The 19,789-nt window shown below is 39.3% G+C and overlaps 1 protein-coding gene across 1 annotated transcript in view; it reads right to left on the reverse strand.

The window, feature by feature from the left end:
- Cdh17 (cadherin 17) overlaps positions 1–19,789 on the reverse strand; it is a 73,357-nt gene that overhangs the window by 39,174 nt on the left and 14,394 nt on the right. The window contains exon 3 of the mRNA XM_074068847.1: positions 18,247–18,345. Within this exon, the coding sequence (XP_073924948.1) occupies positions 18,247–18,345 (99 nt within the window). The remainder of the gene's footprint in view (positions 1–18,246; positions 18,346–19,789) is intronic.

A 19,789-nucleotide genomic window follows, 5' to 3' on the forward strand; every position in this document is an offset into this window, starting at 1 on the left:
ATAAGCTGTCTACCCGCACGGTTGAAGGCATGCCCCACCTCACACACAGCACTGCTTGGAAAAGTCTAGGAGATTTATTGCTTCAAGGCACCTATGGTAATATCTGCCTTGTCATTAACTAAACACGTAGCTAACTAAGCAAACACATCAGTGGCCACAGATGACAAAGAATACTGACTTTGCACAATCAGTATATGAAAGCCACTAAACAAACAGTAATAACATTTAGTCCTGGAAAAAGGAAGAGATATGATTTCTAGAGTTACCACATTATATTATTTAAAATGTCTAGTTTTCAACAAATTATTATGAGACATACAAGTAAGAAACTAAATCCCATACACCAGGGTAAAGAAAAACAGTCTATAGAAATTGTCCCTAAGGAAGTCCAGTTGTTGGACTTACTAGATAAAGATCTTAAATCATGTGTTTTAAGTAGATTCAAAACTTAAGAAATCATCTCCAAAGAACTAGTGGAACATATTAAAACAATGTTCTATCAAATAGAGAATATCAAAAAAATAGAAATTCCAAACTAGATAGAGCAACTCAATCCTGTAGTCCTAGATACTCAGGAGGCAGAGATCAGGAGGATCATGGTTCATGGCCAAGCCTGGGCAAGAGTTCTGAGATCCCATCTCAAGCAATAAAAAGTTGGGCATGGTGGCACACACTTGTCACCCCAGCTATATGGGAAGCATGGGAAGCAAGGTCCAGACCTGCCCAGGCATAAAGCAAGACCCTATCTCAAAATTACCAAAGCCAAAAGGGCTGGGGGCATGACTCAAGTGGTAGAGTACCTGCCTAGCAAGTGCGAGGCCCTGATTTCAACCTCCATTACAGCAGAAAGAGGAGGAAGAATTCTGGAGTTCACAAGTACATTAACTGAAATGAAAAAAATATATTTAAGGGGACTTGAAAGAAGATTTGAGCTAGTAGAAGAATATCTATGAACTTGAAAATAGATTGAGATTATCCACCCTAAAGTACAGATAGAAAAAAATAATAAAAATGAATAGAGCCCCAGAGACAAGTAAACCATCACTGAACAAGCACATGTATAAGAGTTCCAGGAGGAAAAGAAAGTAAAAGGGGAAAGAAGATTACTTGAAGGCAGAATTACCAAAAACTTCTCAAAATCTACATATCCGAGAAGGCCGATGAATTCTAAGTAGATTAAACTCAAAGAGACCTAACCCCGGACACACCATAATCAAACAGTTGAAAGACAAGAGAATGTTGGGAGCAGCAAGAAAGCAACTTAAACTACGTAGACTCTTCCCATACACAGGCTCCTCAACAACACTAACAATTGATTTCTCCCTGAGGACACAAGGCAGTCAAAGGACACATCCCAAGTGCTAAAAGAGAAAGGATGCCAAGTAAGAATTGTACATCTAATAAAACTATCCTTCAAAATGAGAGTGAAATTATATTACTATCAGACAAAACAGACTTCAAGACAAAATTATTACAAACAAAACAATGACATTCTGTAATGATATAGGGTCAATATACCAAGCAACCATAACAATTTTAAACATGTATGTGACTACTGACAGACCCTAAAATACATGAAAGAAAAAATGTCAGAGTTGAAGGAACACAAATAATTGGACAGTATCATTGACAAATTCAAGACTTTGCTTTCCATAATGTATAGAACAAGTAGGTAAGAAACAGAAGACTAGAACAACATTATAGACCAGCTAGAAGTTAACAAGTACCTGTGGAATACTCCATCCAACCAAAGCCATTTATATGGAGTATCCTCCAGGGTAGAGTTTATGTTAGACCATAAACAAGTGTCAGGGAATCCCAAAGGGTTGGAGTCACACAAAGTTTATTCTCATACCCAGTGGAATGAAATTAGAAATCAGTAATAGACTAAAAGAAGGGAAATTCACAAATATGTGGAAATAACCACCAGGCCAAAGAAGAAATCCAAATGGAAATCAGAAAACACTTTGAGTTAAATGGAAATGAAAAAGATTTTTAAAAAACCAAACAGCATAGCAAACATTAAAGAATGCAGAGAAAGTGATACTTAAAAAGAATCTGTAGCTGTTTATATTTAAAAAGAAGAGGGCAAGAAGCACAGCTCATGTGGTAGAGTGCCTGCCTAGCAAACACAAAGCTCTAAAATCAAACCCCAGTACTGACAAAAAAAAAAGAAATTATAAAAAGAAGATGTCAAATAGCCTAATCATCCACTTTTTAGAAAATAGGAAAAGAAGGATAAACTAACCCCACAGCAAGGAGAAAGTAGTTAAAATTAGAATGGAAATTAGTGCAATGAAGACTATGAGAGCAAAGTAGAAAATTAACAAAAGCACAAGTTGATTCTTTGAAAAGTTCAAAAAAATGACAAATTTTCAGCTTTACTGACCAAGAAGAAATGAACATGGTTCAAATAATTAGAATCAGGAATGCAAGAGGTCATATAAATCCAAACTTACAGGGGAAAAAAGCATTTGAGATAATGGTACAAGTAATTGTTTTGGCACAAATTAGACAAGCTAGGTGAAATGGGCAAATCCCTAGACAGAAAAAAAAAACACTTCTAAAACTCACTCAAGAATAAATGTTTCTAAATGTTAGAACTACAACAAGAAAAGAAGTTTAATTAGCAATCAAAAAAATTCCCCAAGAAAGCCCCAGTACCAGAAGCATTTACTGATGAATTATGACTAACATGCAATGAAGAATTAACACTAAACCACAAATTCTTCCAAACACTAGAAGAGAAGGAATCACATCCCAACTTGTTTTAGTTCAGTACTATCCTCATACCCAAACTGAAAAAGTCAGTCCAAGAAAACTTCAGACCATGAAGACTTCTTATAATATAGACACAAAATTTTTCAGTGAAATTCTAGCAAACTGAATCCAGCACCATAAAGGATTATATACCATAATCAAGTAGAATCTATCTCAGAATGCAAGGCTTATTCAATATATGAAAATCAATTAATATAATACTCTCTACTAATAAAATAAAGAACAAGAAACCCGTGAGTATCTCAATAGAGACAGAAAAATCATTTGACAGTATACAATATCCTTTCATGATTAAAAAAAAAAACTCAACAAAGGAACAGAAAGTAGCTTCTCAAGATGACAAAGGCTATCTAAGAAAACTACAGAGCTGACTCACTCTTAACGGTAGAAGACGGAAAACTTTACCCATAAGACCAAGAACAAGACAATGATACCCATCTTACTACCTCTATCTAACATTGTACCAGAAGGCCTAGCAAGGGAAAATAGTAAGGAAAAGAAACAAAAGCCATCCAAATTGGAAAAAGAAAAGCAAAACTATTTTTGTTCATAAAGGACATATCTTATATGGATAATCCAAGAAACCTTTTTTAAAAAGACAGCTAATACTACCAATAAACAATTCTCATAACTGAGGCCAATAGGAAAAGGGGACCAGGAACTAGAGAAAAGGTTAGATCAAAAAGAATTAACCTAGAAGGTAACACCCACACACAGGAAATCAATGTGAGTCAATGCCCTGTATAGCTATCCTTATCTCAACCAGCAAAAACCCTTGTTCCTTCCTATTATAGCTTATACTCTCTCTACAACAAAATTAGAAATAAGGGCAAAATAGTTTCTGCCGGGTATTGACGGGGTGGGGGGGAGAGGGAGGGGGCGGAGTGGGTGGTAAGGGAGGGGGTGGGGGCAGGAGGGAGAAATGACCCAAGCTTTGTATGCACATATGAATAATAAAAGAAAAAAAAAGGTTACAAGGTAAACAAGAATCATTTGTTTTTCTATACACTACCAAAGATGAACCTGAAAATAATATTTCTTAAATGCCATCTAAAACATGATTTTAAAAAAGTATAAATTACTTCAGAATAAGTTTAACCAAATACAAGGCTTATAAAATGAAAACTACAAAACATTGTTGAAAAAATTAAAGATCTAAATAAATGGAATATAGTCCATGTTTATGCATTTGAAAACTTACTATTGTTAAGATAGCAACAGTCCCCAAGTTGCTCTGTGATGGAACATAATCCTTATCAAAACTAGAGCTTCTTTGTTTGTAGAATTGATACACTGATCCTAAAATTCATACCGAAATGCAAGAGACCCAGAATAGCCACAACAATTTTAGAACAGAAGAACAAAGTTATAAGACTTAAACACTATCTGATTTCAAAATTTACTACAAGAATACAATTCAAGATAGCGTGGTAAGTAAGACAGATCAATGGATCAATGTGTGTCCATAAACATGCCTTCCCACTGTGGCCAACTGATTTCTGATGAGAGTGCTGAGACCACTCAATGGGGGAAAATAGTATTTTTGACAAATGGTGCCAGAATTACTGGATATCCATGTGCAAAAGAATGACATTGAACCCTTCATTCACACCATATCCAAAAACTAACTCAAAATGCATCAAAGACCTAAGTATAAGAGCTGAAACTATAAAATATGAAATGAATGCATAGACATAAATCTTCACGACACTGGATAAGGCAATGGTTTCTTAGATATGGTATCAGAAGCACAAACAACAAAACAAAAAATAAATGCAACTTCATCAAAATTAAAAGCTTTTGTGTTGCAAAGGACACTATTAAAAAGTGAAAAATAAGGGGACCAGGAACTAGAGAAAAGGTTAGTTCGAGAAAAATTAATTTAGAAGGTAACACACATGTACAGGAAATCAATGCGAGTCAACTCCCTGTATAGCTATCCTTATCTCAACTAGCAAAATCCCTTGTTTCTTCCTATTATTGCTTATACTCTCTCTTGAACAAAATTAGAGATAAGGGCAAAATAGTTTCTGCCTGGTAGTGAGGGGGTGGGGGGGAAAGGGAGAGGCCGGGGAGGGTAAGGGGGCAGGGGGAAGGGGGGAGAAATGACCCAAACATTGTATGCACATATGAATAAAAGAAAAAAAAGTGAAAAATAACCTATAGCATATGAGAAAATACTTACAAATCACATGTCTGATAAGGGAGGGCTTGTATGCAGAATATATAAATAACTCTTACAGGAATAAAAAGACAAATAATCCAATTAAATAAAAGGCAAAGTATTTCAATGGACACTTCTCCAAAGAAGATATAGAGAGAGCCAACGAACACATGAAAAGATACTCAACACCACTAGTCATTAGGGAAATGCAAACCAAAATTATAAAACTACAAAGAAATACCACTTCATAAACACTTGGATAACTATCACAAAAATGAAAGAGTACTTCCCTAGCAAGCATAGGGTCCTGAGTTCAATCCCCAGTACCACAAAAGAAAGAGAGATAATAGCAAGCACTGGTGATGGGTAGAAACTAGAACCCTTATACAATGCCAGTAGAAATGTAAAATGTTTCATTTTTTTGGGAGAACAGTTTTGCAGTTCCTCAAAAGTTAAACAAAGAATTAATTGTGACCCAGCAATTTCATGTGAGTGTGTCTGTGTGTGTGCTCCCAAGAGAACAGAAAACATAGTCTCACAAAAAGTTGTACAAGAATGAATGTCCATAGCAACATCACTCATTACAGCCATAAGAGAGACAACTCAAATGTCCATCAATTGGCATGTAAATATTCAAAATGTGGTATAATTATGCAACGGACTATTACTCATCCTCAGTGAGTGAAGTTCTGATACACACTACAACTTGACTAAACATCAAAAACATTACGGTCTATAAAAGAAGCCATACATGGGCCAGTGGTGGCATAATTCCATTTACATGAAAGGCCCAGAACAGACAACTGTACAGAGGCCAAAAGTCAAAAACTGGCTGAAGGCAAGTGAGGACAGTGGAGTGACTGCTAGCTAGTGGACACAAGGTTTCTTCTGGAGTGATGAAAATACTCTGATATTTAATAGTGTGGTAGCTGCACATCTTCGTAATAGACTAAAAACCACTGAATTATGCATTGCAAAGGGTGAATTTTTATGCTGTGTGAGCTATATTTCATGAAGAGTAAAAGGGGAAAAAAGACCTTTTTTAAGGTATATGCCATTACTGCCTTATGATCTGGAAGTCCCTGAGACAGTACTAAGCTGGTGTTAGTTGAAAATCCTCAATAAAAGAACTCCACGGTCATTTAGTTCATTTTATTTTAGAGGATTTATTAATACTCCAAGCGCCATTCTCATGGGCAATGAGCTTTCTGTGTGCCCCTCTAACTCCAGATGCTGGTGGGATGGGAATCCTTGTAACTCCTCCCTACCGCTGTAACAGAGTTCAAAGCCCTTCGTACTAAGGTTGGGCTGCTGCATGGTCAACACACACGACAGAGAGAGCACAGCATGCTAGATTAGATGTCAGGAGACCTCTGTTCTACTCTCGACTCTGCCATTAACTGATTTAAGCCTTGGTTTCCCATCTGTAAATAACATTTGGTACCAGAAACCTCTAAAGTGCTTTTTAGCAGACATTCTGTGATTCTAGGATAGAGATCCTCTTCATCCTCTACTGCCTACTCTCCTGTCCTAACCCTCCAGTCCCACCTAACACACACACACACACATACACACACACAACTAAATACCCAATCAAGCAAACCAGAGACCTAAGCATTATCCCCAGCACCTGTCCCTCACCTGTGCTTATTCAGTAACCAGTTCCTTGCATGACTTCCCTCACATTGCTCCTACTTGTCTCCTTCTTCCCATTCTCCCTGTCTTAGTCCATTTGAGCTGCTGTAACAAAATATTTTAGACAATTTACAAACAATGCAAATTTATTGCTCACAGCTCAGGAGGCAGGGAAGTTCAAGATCAAAGTGGCAGGTGATTTGTGCCAACAGACCAGATGAGGACCTGCTTCTCACAGAGACACCTTCCTCATGTCCTCACTTGGCAGATGGGGCAAACAGGCTCCTTTTTCATAAGAGCATTAATTCTATTTATGAGGGCTCTGCCCTCATGCCCTAATCACCTCCTAAAGGCCTACCTCTTGATACTATTGCACGGGGGGTAGGTTTCAACATATGAATTTGGGGGCACATCAACATTCAGACCATAGCATCCCTTTTCTCTTACTTGAACCAGACCCCATCGCTTCACACTACACTATTACATTTGTAATAAGACCCTTTCTGCCTCCAGGCCACCCCTTCAACACATGTCCACCATTATCACAGAGTAAACTTGTATGAGTCTATTGGGGTGCTCTTTGTTGAAGCCCTCCAGGGCCACCAACACATCTGTGCTGACCTCGGCAGGTGTGTATACAAGGTCTCCACCCTCAACCCTGAACCATCCATCATCTATCACTTTCTTGCTCAATGCACACTTCCATGTTTAGCCCCCTGCTGTACTAAGACCTGCTTCCTGTTCATGTGCACCTGCTCATCTTTCACTACTCAGTTCAGGGGCTGATGAAGCCTTATCTGTTCACCTATTACCATCCTCATCTAAAATAGGGCACTCTTAGATTTGGGGTATTTTTAATCACACACACGAAAGTGATAAGAATATGAGATGATGCATATATTAATTAGCTCTATTTAGCCATTTCATTATATATAGTAAATATACATATACATGTTTCTTTTTTAAAATATATACATGGCAGGGGGACCAAATAAGGAAGTAAAGAAGGTGAATATGGTTGATGTACTTTCTATACAAGAATGAATATAGGAGGATTCCAAGATGGCGGCTAGAGGTAGGAAGCAGAAAGCGACCCTCCTATAGTGAAATCTTGGAAAGACGCTGGAGACACACTTTGCAGACATAATCACCGAGAAAAGGCATAAATTTGACCCCTCCACAATCTCCAGCCGGTGCAGAGAATCTCCACTTCACGTTAAACGGAGAAACGAGGAGGGCCCCTGGGGCCGCCAGTGGCCGGCGCCCATACGGCTTGGGAAGACGCGGACCAGGTGAGCTTCGCGGTACCGCGGTAGCCCCACAGACAAGCCTGGGCCAGAGCAGCATAGCCCCCTGGAGAGACTGACCTCCATCGGGGAAAAAAAAAGAGAAACTGAGTAATAAGCAATAAGAACAGTTAAGACACACTGGAAAGAGGGTGGGGCGCCCTGAGCGCTGAAGATTGGGGGAAGGGAATCCTTCCCGGGACTGTAAATAAACAAGCCGGGCGGGCCAGAGAGCCTCTGGCGGGAGCGGGGCACGCCCAGCAACCAGGAGTGGGGAAGCTTGTGAGAGGAGGGAAGACCCACTTCCCACGTGAACCGTAAACAAACATGGCGGCCAGCAGGAGCAGCAGCACCGCCCAGTAAGCAGGAGCAGGAAAGCTTCTGAAAGTGGCAGTGGGAGGAAAACTTCAGAGGAGAGGGGGGAAGACCCACCTCCCACATGAACTGTAAATAAACACGCAGGCCTGACAACGCGGGGGCAGAGTCACCTTTCCCAGTGCTTGGAAAGGGGAAAGCCTGTAGCAGAGGCCCCCCACCCCCCACAGGAGAACTCTGAGCAAACAAAGCCTGTGGGACCAGGTGAGTGCTAAGCTCACCCCAGAGATCTGCATAAATAACGCCACCAGCTACAGGCTGAGAGCAGCAGGTAGGCAAGCCACAGTTGCAGATTCCACTCTCAGAACTGTCTCCAGACGCTTTTTTTTCTTTTTCTCCCTACCTTTGATGAGAGAACAAATGAATTACACCTGCAAGCCGAAAAACTTACTGAAACTGTATTGCATTTGAACTGGGGACACTTGGTGGGGCTTTTGTGTGTGTGTGTGTGTGTGTGTGTGTGTGTGTGTGTGTGTGTAGTTTTGTTCTACTTTATGCATCCCCTTTGATGAGACAACTACAGAACAACATCTGAGGCACCAACTCCAGGACTGGAGATTGAGACGGACACCCAAATTATTAAGACTGAAACTGCATTGCATATAAACTTGGAAGTTTTTTGGTTTTTTTTTTTTTTTTAATTTTCTCTATTCCATTTTATTTTAATTCATTTTTATATATAGGTATTACTTTCATTTACTTATTTTTTATTTTTTTATCTTTGATTTTCAATCCTCTCTCTGTCTCTCCAATGTCTGTTCAGCTTACTGTCGATTAGTACACTAACACTCCCTGTTAATACCTTTGAAACTCTCTTATCTGATACCTTGTTCTGCTTTCTCCCTCTTGTCTGTATATTTGTTTTCCCCTTTTCTTTAACTTCTTGCTTTCCATCTCAGCTCACTCTTCCATTCTCAATATTACCATTGTTATTATTACAAGCTAGAAAATACTTAATTGCACACAGTACAGGGACAGCAACAACACCAAGGACAATGACAGGAAGACAGAAAAAACAAGGAAACCAGTTTCCCCACAGCAAAAAATTAGTACAGGAACCAGAGGGGAATGAAGAGAACAGAAACTCAGATCCAGACTCCAACAAAATGAAGATAAACTATGCCAAAGGACCCAATGAAGCCCACAAGGATAATTTAAAAGAAGACATACTACAAGTACTCAAAGAGAATTTTATAGAGATGATACTGGATAGGGTCAACCAAAATGTACAGGAGACACTCAAGAAATTCCAAGACAATAAAAATAGAGAATTTGAAAAAGCAAAAGAAGAAATAAAGGAAACCATAGAAGCACTGTATAAACAGCAAAGGGAAACAGAGAACACGATGAATAAACGGATAAATGAACTCAGGACAAAAATAGACAACATTAAAGAGGAAACCACCCAGGATATGGAAAACCTCAGAAAAAAGAACGAAACAGAACTGCAAAACAAAACGGAAGGCCAATCCAGCAGAATAGAACAAACAGAAGACAGAATCTCAGAACTTGAAGATGAAATGGTAATTAAAGGAAAAACTGAAGAACTATTAATTAAACAACTCAAGACCTGTGAAAAGAAAATGCAAGAACTCACCGACTCCATCAAAAGACCAAACTTGAGAATCATGGGCATCAAAGAAGGAGAAGAGGTACAAGCGAAGGGAATGCGTAATATATTCAACAAAATAATAACAGAAAATTTCCCAAATCTAGAGAAAGATATTCACATACAAATGCAAGAGGCCTCCAGGACACCAAACAGACCAGATCAAAATAGAACTACTCCACGACATATCATCATTAAAACAACAAGTTCAGAAACTAAGGAAAGAATTTTGAAGGCTGTAAGAGAGAAAAAACAAGTAACATACAAAGGTAAACCCATCAAAATCACGGCAGACTTCTCAACAGAAACATTAAAAGCAAGAAGAGCGTGGGGTGAGATCTTCCGGGCACTGAATGAAAATAACTTCAACCCCAGGATACTCTACCCAGCAAAGCTATCATTCAAAATAGATGGAGCAATAAAAGTCTTCCATGATAAGCAGAAACTAAAACAATATGTGACCACAAAGCCACCATTACAAAAGATTCTGCAAGGGATCCTGCACACAGAAAGTGAAACCCAACTTAACCATGAAAAGGCAGGCAGCACCAAACCACAGGATAAGAAAAAGCAAGACAGTAGAGAGTAACATCAAGTTAGGTACACACAATCAAACCTTCAAACAACTAAGACAACTAAATGGCAGGAATCACCACATACCTATCAGTACTAACGCTTAATGTTAATGGACTTAATTCACCCATCAAAAGACACTGTTTGACAAAATGGATTAAAAAAGAAGATCCAACAATTTGTTGCTTACAGGAGACTCATCTCACCGACAGAAATAAGCATATGCTTAGGATGAAAGGCTGGAAGAAGATTTACCAAGCCAATGGCCCCCGAAAACAAGCAGGAGTAGCAATACTTATCTCTGACAAAGTAGACTTCAAACCTACATTGATCAAACGAGATAAAGAAGGACATTCCATACTAATAAAAGGGGAAATAGACCAAAAGGAAATAATAATCATCAATCTGTATGCACCCAATGTCAACGCACCCAATTTCATCAAACATACCCTGAAAGACCTAAAAGCATATATAAACGCCAACACAGTGGTTGTGGGAGACTTTAACACTCCATTATCATCAATAGATAGGTCATCCAAACAAAAACTCAATAAAGAAATCCAAGATCTAAAATATGCAATAGATCAAGTGGACCTAGTAGATGTCTACAGAACATTTCATCCAACCTCTACACAATATACATTCTTCTCAGCAGCCCATGGAACCTTCTCCAAAATAGATCATATCCTAGGGCACAAAGCAAGCCTCAGCAAATATAAGAAAATAGAAATAATTCCGTGCATACTATCTGACCACAATGCAGTAAAAGTAGAACTCAACAACAAAAGTAAAGACAAAAAACATGCAAACAGCTGGAAACTAAATAACTCATTACTTAATGAAGAGTGGATCATTGATGCAATAAAAGAGGAAATTTAAAAGTTCCTGGAAGTCAATGAAAATGAAAACACAACCTACCGGAACCTATGGGACACAGCTAAGGCAGTCTTGAGAGGAAAGTTTATAGCCATGAGTGCATATATTAAAAAGATTGAAAGGTCCCAAATCAATGACCTAATGATACATCTCAAACTCCTAGAAAAACAAGAACAAGCAAATCCCAAAACAAATAGGAGAGAAATAATAAAAATAAGAGCTGAAATCAACGAAATAGAAATCAAAAAAACCATACAAAGAATTAATGAAACAAAAAGTTGGTTCTTTGAAAAAATAAACAAGATCGATAGACCCCTGGCAAACCTGAGTAAAATGAGGAGAGAAAAAACCCAACTTAGTAGAATTAGGAATGCAAAAGGGGAGATAACAACAAACACCATGGAAGTCCAGGAAATCATCAGAGACTACTTTGAGAACCTATATTCAAATAAATTTGAAAATCTAAAAGAAATGGACAGATTTCTAGATACATATGATCATCCAAAACTGAACCAAGAGGAAATTAATCACCTGAATAGACCTATAACACAAAATGAAATTGAAGCAGCAATCAAGAGTCTCCCCAAAAAGAAAAGTCCAGGACCTGATGGATTCTCTGCTGAATTCTATCAGACCTTTAAAGAAGAACTGATACCAACCCTCCTTAAACTGTTCCATGAAATAGAAAGGGAAGGAAAACTGCCAAACACATTTTATGAAGCCAGTATTACACTTATCCCAAAACCAGGCAAAGACACCTCCAAAAAGGAGAACTATAGGCCAATCTCCTTAATGAACATTGATGCAAAAATCCTCAACAAAATAATGGCAAATCGAATTCAGCAACACATCAAAAAGATTATTCACCACGACCAGGTAGGCTTCATCCCAGGGATGCAGGGGTGGTTCAACATACGAAAATCAATAAACGTAATAAACCACATTAACAGAAGCAAAGACAAAAACCACTTGATCATCTCAATAGATGCAGAAAAAGCCTTTGATAAGATCCAACATCATTTCATGATAAAAGCTCTAAGAAAACTAGGAATAGAAGGAAAGTTCCTCAACATTATAAAAGCTATATATGACAAACCTACAGCCAGCATTATACTTAACGGAGAAAAATTAAAACCATTCCCTCTAAAATCAGGAACCAGACAAGGATGCCCACTATCTCCACTCCTATTCAACATAGTACTGGAATTCCTAGCCAGAGCAATTAGGCAAGAAGAAGGAATAAAAGGAATACAAATACGTAAAGAAACTGTCAAAATATCCCTATTTGCAGACGACATAATCCTATACCTTAAAGACCCAAAAAACTCTACTCAGAAGCTTCTAGACATCATCAATAGCTATAGCAAGGTAGCAGGATATAAAATCAACATAGAAAAATCATTAGCATTTCTATACACTAACAATGAGCAAACGGAAAAAGAATGTATGAAAACAATTCCATTTACAATAGCCTCAAACAAAATCAAATACCTAGGTGTAAACCTAACAAAAGATGTGAAAGACCTCTACAAGGAAAACTATACACTTCTGAAGAAAGAGATTGAGGAAGACTATAGAAAGAGGAGAGATCTCCCATGCTCATGGATTGGTAGAATCAACATAGTAAAAATGTCAATACTCCCCAAAGTAATCTACATGTTTAATGCAATTCCCATCAAAATTCCAATGACATTCATTAAAGAGATTGAAAAATCTACTGTGAAATTTATATGGAAACACAAGAGGCCACGAATAGCCAAGGCAATACTCAGTCAAAAGAACAATGCAGGAGGTATCACAATACCTGACTTCAAACTATATTACAAAGCAATAACAATAAAAACAGCATGGTACTGGCACAAAAACAGACATGAAGACCAGTGGAACAGAACAGAGGATCCAGATATGAAGCCACACAACTATGAGCAACTTATCTTTGACAAAGGAGCTAAAAATATACGATGGAGAAATAGCAGCCTCTTCAAGAAAAACTGGTGGGAAAACTGGTTAGCAGTCTGCAAAAAACTGAAACTAGATCCATGTATATCACCCTATACCAAGATTAACTCAAAATGGATCAAGGATCTTAATATCAGACCCCAAACTCTTAAGTTGATACAAGAAAGAGTAGGAAATACTCTGGAGTTAGTCGGTATAGGTAAGAACTTTCTCAATGAAACCCCAGCAGCACAGCAACTAAGAGATAGCATAGATAAATGGGACCTCATAAAACTAAAAAGCTTCTGTTCATCAAAAGAAATGGTCTCTAAACTGAAGAGAACACCCACAGAGTGGGAGAAAATATTTGCCAATTATACATCAGACAAAGGACTGATAACCAGAATATACAGGGAACTTAAAAAACTAAATTCTCCCAAAACTAATGAACCAATAAAGAAATGGGCACGTGAACTAAACAGAACTTTCTCAAAAGAAGAAATTCAAATGGCCAGAAAACACATGAAAAAATGCTCACCATCTCTAGCAATAAAGGAAATGCAAATTAAAACCACGCTAAGATTCCACCTCACTCCTGTTAGAATAGCCATCATCAGCAACACCACCAACAACAGGTGTTGGCGAGGATGCGGGGAAAAAGGAACCCTCTTACACTGTTGGTGGGAATGTAGACTAGTACAACCACTCTGGAAAAAAATTTGGAGGCTACTTAAAAAGCTGGACATCGATCTACCATTTGATCCAGCAATACCACTCTTGGGGATATACCCAAAAGACTGTTACTCCAGAGGCACCTGCACATCCATGTTTATTGCGGCACTATTCACAATAGCAGAGTTATGTAAACAGCCAAGATGCCCTAGCACTGACGAATGGATTAAGAAAATGTGGTATCTTCCACTCTTGGAGATATACCCAAAAGAGTGTTACTCCAGAGGCACCTGCACATCCATGTTTATTGCAGCACTATTCACAATAGCCAAGTTATGGAAACAGCCAAGATGCCCCAGCACTGACAAATGAATTAAGAAAATGTGGTATCTATACACAATGGAATTTTATGCAGCCATGAAGAAGAACGAAATGTTATCATTCGCTGGTAAATGGATGGAATTGGAGAACATCATTCTGAGTGAGGTTAGCCTGGCCCAAAAGACCAAAAATCGTATGTTCTCCCTCATATGTGGACATTAGATCAAGGGCAAACACAACAAGGGGATTGGACTATGAGCACATGATAAAAGCGAGAGCACACAAGGGAGGGGTGAGGATAGGTAAGACACCTAAAAAACTAGCTAGCATTTGTTGCCCTTAACGCAGAGAAACTAAAGCAGATACCTTAAAGCAACTGAGGCCAATAGGAAAAGGGGAACAGGTACTAGAGAAAAGGTTAGATCAAAAAGAATTAACCTAGAAGGTAACACCCACACACAGGAAATCAATGTGAGTCAATGCCCTGTATAGCTATCCTTATCTCAACCAGCAAAAACCCTTGTTCCTTCCTATTATTGCTTATACTCTCTCTACAACAAAATTAGAAATAAGGGCAAAATAGTTTCTGCTGGGTATTGAGGAGGGGGGAGAGGGAGGGGGCGGAGTGGGTGGTAAGGGAGGGGGTGGGGGCAGGGGGGAGAAATGAACCAAGCCTTGTATGCATATATGAATAATAAAAGAAAAATGAAAAGAAAAAAAATTTTTTTAAATGGACTTATATGTAAAAAAAAAAAAGAATGAATATAGAATTTTTAAACCTGCTGAAATCACCATGAGAAAAAGACTAAATTGTAAGAACTTTTGTAAATGTCACAGTGTACCCCCAGTACAACAATAATAAAATAAGTGAATAAATAAATGAATGAAAAAGAAAAGAAAAGGATTAAGGTAGAAAGGATAAAAATGGAGGGGAAGAACCAATTTGGAATACAATACATATTCCTTGTATTGCTTAACGCAGAGAAACTAAAGCAGATACCTTAAAGCAACTGAGGCCAATAGGAAAAGGGGACCAGGAACTAGAGAAAAGGTTAGATCAAAAAGAATTAACCTAGAAGGTAACACCCACACACAGGAAATCAATGTGAGTCAATGCCCTGTATAGCTATCCTTATCTCAACCAGCAAAACCCCTTGTTCCTTCCTATTATTGCTTATACTCTCTCTACAACAAAATTAGAGATAAGGGCAAAATAGTTTCTGCTGGGTATTGAGGGGGGGAGCGGGAGGGGGTGGAGTGGGTGGTAAGGGAGGGGGTGGGGGCAGGGGGGAGAAATGAACCAAGCCTTGTATGCACATATGAATAATAAAAGAAAAATGAAAAAAAAAAAAAAAAAAAGAAACTCCTTGTATAGATATCTTAAACAAACAAAAATGTCTTTTTTCAAAAGCAGAGGACAAAAAGGTTAAAACAAGTCCTGTCTAGGGATTGGTACCAGTGGGAGGGGAGGAAATAAGGAATAGGTGTAGGATGATGAATATGGTAGCAATATAATGTACTCATGTATGAAAATGGAAAAATAAGATATGTTGAAACTATTCTAAGAATCAGGGGAGAAGGGATAAAAGAGAACAGTGGAGGGGGCAAATTCTACTACAATATAGTAAGAACTTTTGTAAATGTCACAATGTACCACCCAAGGCAACAATAACATGATAATAAAAAGTAAATAAATAAAAATGTGGCCATGATGAATATGTACTTTTTAATTATTTATTTATTTTGCAGTTCTGGAGATCAAACCCAAGGGTCTTGCACATGCTAAGCAAGCATTCTACCACTAGAGCTACAATCCCAGCCCTTTTTCTTTTTCTTTTCTTTTCTTTTTGAGACAGGGTCTCATAGCTACCATTGCCTGGACTGGCCTCAATACTCCTGCCTTTGTCTTGAGTGGCTGGGATTACAGGCATATACACCACATCTGACCAAGTATTTTGTCAATTTGACCAAATTCTTTGTCAATTTAAAAAAGAAATAAATAAGATTACTCACTCTTTCTTCACCTTCCCTCTGATTACTAGAATCTTCAGTGAATGTGTTTGTTTATTTGTTAGCGTTCACATTTTAACTGGTGAGCTCACTGGGACAGGATTAGCATTGATAAGTCCCCGCACCCATAATAGTGTCACTCACACTCTTGGCACTCTTCATGGTTAGTAAGAGAATGTATGTGTGCCTAAGCATAACTCATGAATACAAGGAATAAAAAATGTCAGTGAGACTCTAAACCAAGTGCTCCCTGGCAGGACAGAGAAGGGAGGTAAAGGAAGAATCCATCTCTGTGTAACCCCTGCTGAGACTCCTAACCAGCTCCTCCTGGGTCCCTCCAGTTTGTGGCCTGAGGGATCTATTCTGAATGGAAACTTCAGTCAACCTACTCCTTTGAGGAGAAAAGATCAGAGCCTCAGGAAGCAGGATCTTCTGATTCCGCAGCCTTCTCCCACCCTCTTCCCCTCCCCAGCCACATGGCCTGCTGCTGGTCCTGGTTCATGCCCTGCCCTCTCCCAGCACGCTGGTCCTGCTTGGTCTTTGCTGGACATTCTCCTCTCCTTTCCTTATCAGATTGATTCCCATCAGCCTTCAGCTCTCAACATATTCACCACTTCCTCAGAGCCTGACTTCCCTGACCAGAAAGGTAAAGACTCTGATAACACACTACATAGCACAGCTAGACAGACATGCATGTGTGCTCTGGCCAGCTCGTGCTTGGGCCCCATTCTACTCAGCTGTTTCAAATGAGAGGAGCAGGAATGTGGCAGCTTTCAGCCTCAACTCTGTGGATCAAACTGTTCAACAAAACAGATGTTCAGTGGTTAAGGGAAGGGGTCTACCTTAGAAGGTTACTTAGCAACCCTCTGTGACTTCTCCAGTGCATGGGGCAGAAAGGGGACATCAGTGGCCCCAAAAGGCTCATCAAAGTACCTCGAACCACTCCAGGGCCAAGCAGCTTCCTGAGGGGATATCTAGTAAATGTGGTAGCACATTTTTCTCCTTCTTCCTTACAAATTCTGGGATTATTTCACCACCCTTACTAGCTGCAGTCCTTCAGTTTACCTCTAGGCTACCCCTCAATTGAATGCCTTTCACAGTTGTCCAACTAAATGAAGTAATCACGTCCTGGTGTCATGATTTGGATATAAAGTATCCCCCCAAAAAGGTTCATGTGTTGAAGACATGGTCCCCAGCTGATGGTGCTATTGAAAAGTGACAGGATCGTGAGAGTACTAACTTTATCAATGTTAACCATTGATGAGTTCATAGCAGAACGGGCTATAGGAGGTAGGGCCTAAATGAGGAAGTAGGTCACTGTGGAAAGCCTTTGAAGTATACATGTTGTCCCCAGGCCCTTCCTCTTACTCTCTCTGCTTCCTGTTCATCATGAGTGATCAATTTGCCTCCATCATACCCTCCCACCGTGATGCTTCCTCACATAGGCCCAGAAACTGGAGCCAAGTGACCATAGACTGAAATCTCTGAAAACCATGAGCTGAAATAAATCTTTCCTCTAATTGTTTTTCTCAAGTTTTCCACAGTCATGGAAAAGTTAACACGCTCAGTATGCCTTGACCAACACAAAGGCAACAGCCCTCTCTTAGGCCCAGAGGAGGCAGACAAGAAAAGGCAAGCCTTGGCAACAGAGAAGATCCACCTTTAAACACTGAAGCAACAAGATCATTGAGCAGATGACCTGTCAGAAAACCAGTGCCTCTCCAAACACCAGTGGCCTTTCCACTCCAGAGGAGCCCAAGTTCCCTGTGGGAGGGACAGAAGCACTGGCCTCAGACATGATTGAGGAAGTCTGAATAAGGATGTCAGGTCAACTAATACAACACTCTAGCTACTCATTTCTGTTTAACTTAGTTTCTGAAATCATTCTTGATGTCAAGATTTATCATGGTTCCATTTAATTTCCTGCCGTATAGAAGAGCAAGGAATAAAAGTCTACTGGGAAAGCATGAAAAATCAAGATAACAGTAATCAAAGGTAACCTTTACCTGGAATATGATTTGACTTGGATTTTGGCCTTCAAAAATAGAAAATGTCATAGGCTTCAGTGGTCCACTAAACTTCCCATCTTGGCCATATCCAGTCGTCTGTTAACAAAGAAAGAGAAAATTAGCACTTATTATGAATGTGTCTGTCTATTGCTAATTTTATTAAGGCTTCCAGAAGCAATAAACCATAGGATTCTACCATAGCTGGAACAAAGTGAAATATGGTTAGAACAGACTGAAAGGGTCCAATTCTTAGAGTTTTATATTGTTTTTCTCATTTAACCATCTGATCAAATGCCACGTGGAAAGAATATTAACACCCTCTGTGTTACAAATGAAGCTTAAAGGGTAAAGCCTAGAGTAAAACATGGAAGTTATGGGTCTGGATGGCACATGCACTTAGCTCTAACTGAGCCAAAGCTCATGATCTCCCACAATACCATTCTGCATCTAAATTCTACATGATTTCACACCAGCTTCTTAAAGCACCTCTCTCCAGTCCTATTAGTCTCTGATGACTTTCTGAATCTGAATTCAGATTCCCAGCACTCGGGAGGTCACAGTCACCTCAAAGACAATTCAATTTATAAGAGGAAAAAGAGGTCTCTAGTACAATATTTGGTTCATAATTCCATGGTAAAATTTAGTCAAATTTGAGTCTGAATTTGAACTGCAACTTTCAGAAAATCATTTGGTTTTCAATTCACTTAACAAAAATCACAAAATGTTCACTTCATTGTAGAACCACAACAGTTCTAAAATCCAAAGGTCTTAGACCTGAAGGCCAAGCAGACTCAGCAGCCACTCAAATCCAAGAGAGGCTGGGACTATGAGAAGAAGAGCTCACACATTATAAGTTCATGTATATAGGGCTCTGTTCTGAGCACATTTAATCCTGGTGACAATCCTACTGAAGGAAATTACTACCTCAGCCCTGTTTTACAGGAGATGAGAGTAAGATGCAGAGAGTAATTTGGCTAGGTCATGAATAGAATCAGGATTTGGATCTGCAACTCCTTGACTGTCCCTCTCGGCCCCTATGCACCACTGCCCATCACATGGCAGTGAGCATTCAGTGACAGCCCGGTCATCACCATCACCCCTCACCAGGCTGGCATCCTGGAAAGGGGACTTAAGGAAGAGTGGAGCAGGTGTCTGGAGGGACAGCCAGCCATACACCCGGTGACAGGCATCCTCTGTAACCAGGGATTTAGTGTCCCATGCCAGATGCTGGCCTCTCCTTTGTGGGTGGTTTTTGGTATTTGGGTCTCCCATTTATGATCAGTGGGGTGAAAAGGATTTATTTTCCATGTATATAGTGCAATCAAGTACACTTGTGCCATGGAAACTACTGCCCTCTGGGAATACAGTCAGTACATGACTGACAAGGAAAGCTCTTATACTATATCCCTCCATTGTTGAATCTCAGCTAAGTTGATACTGATTGTCCAGTAAAAGGCTGGGTACAGATGTCCACAGAAAGCTTTGAAATTTGGTCTTCTCACCTTCTGAGTTGTGGCATCTCTTTGGAGTTGCTGACTCC

The sequence above is a fragment of the Castor canadensis genome, chromosome 3, assembly GCF_047511655.1.
Source record: "Castor canadensis chromosome 3, mCasCan1.hap1v2, whole genome shotgun sequence".
In the NCBI taxonomy this organism is placed as follows: Eukaryota; Metazoa; Chordata; class Mammalia; order Rodentia; family Castoridae; genus Castor; species Castor canadensis.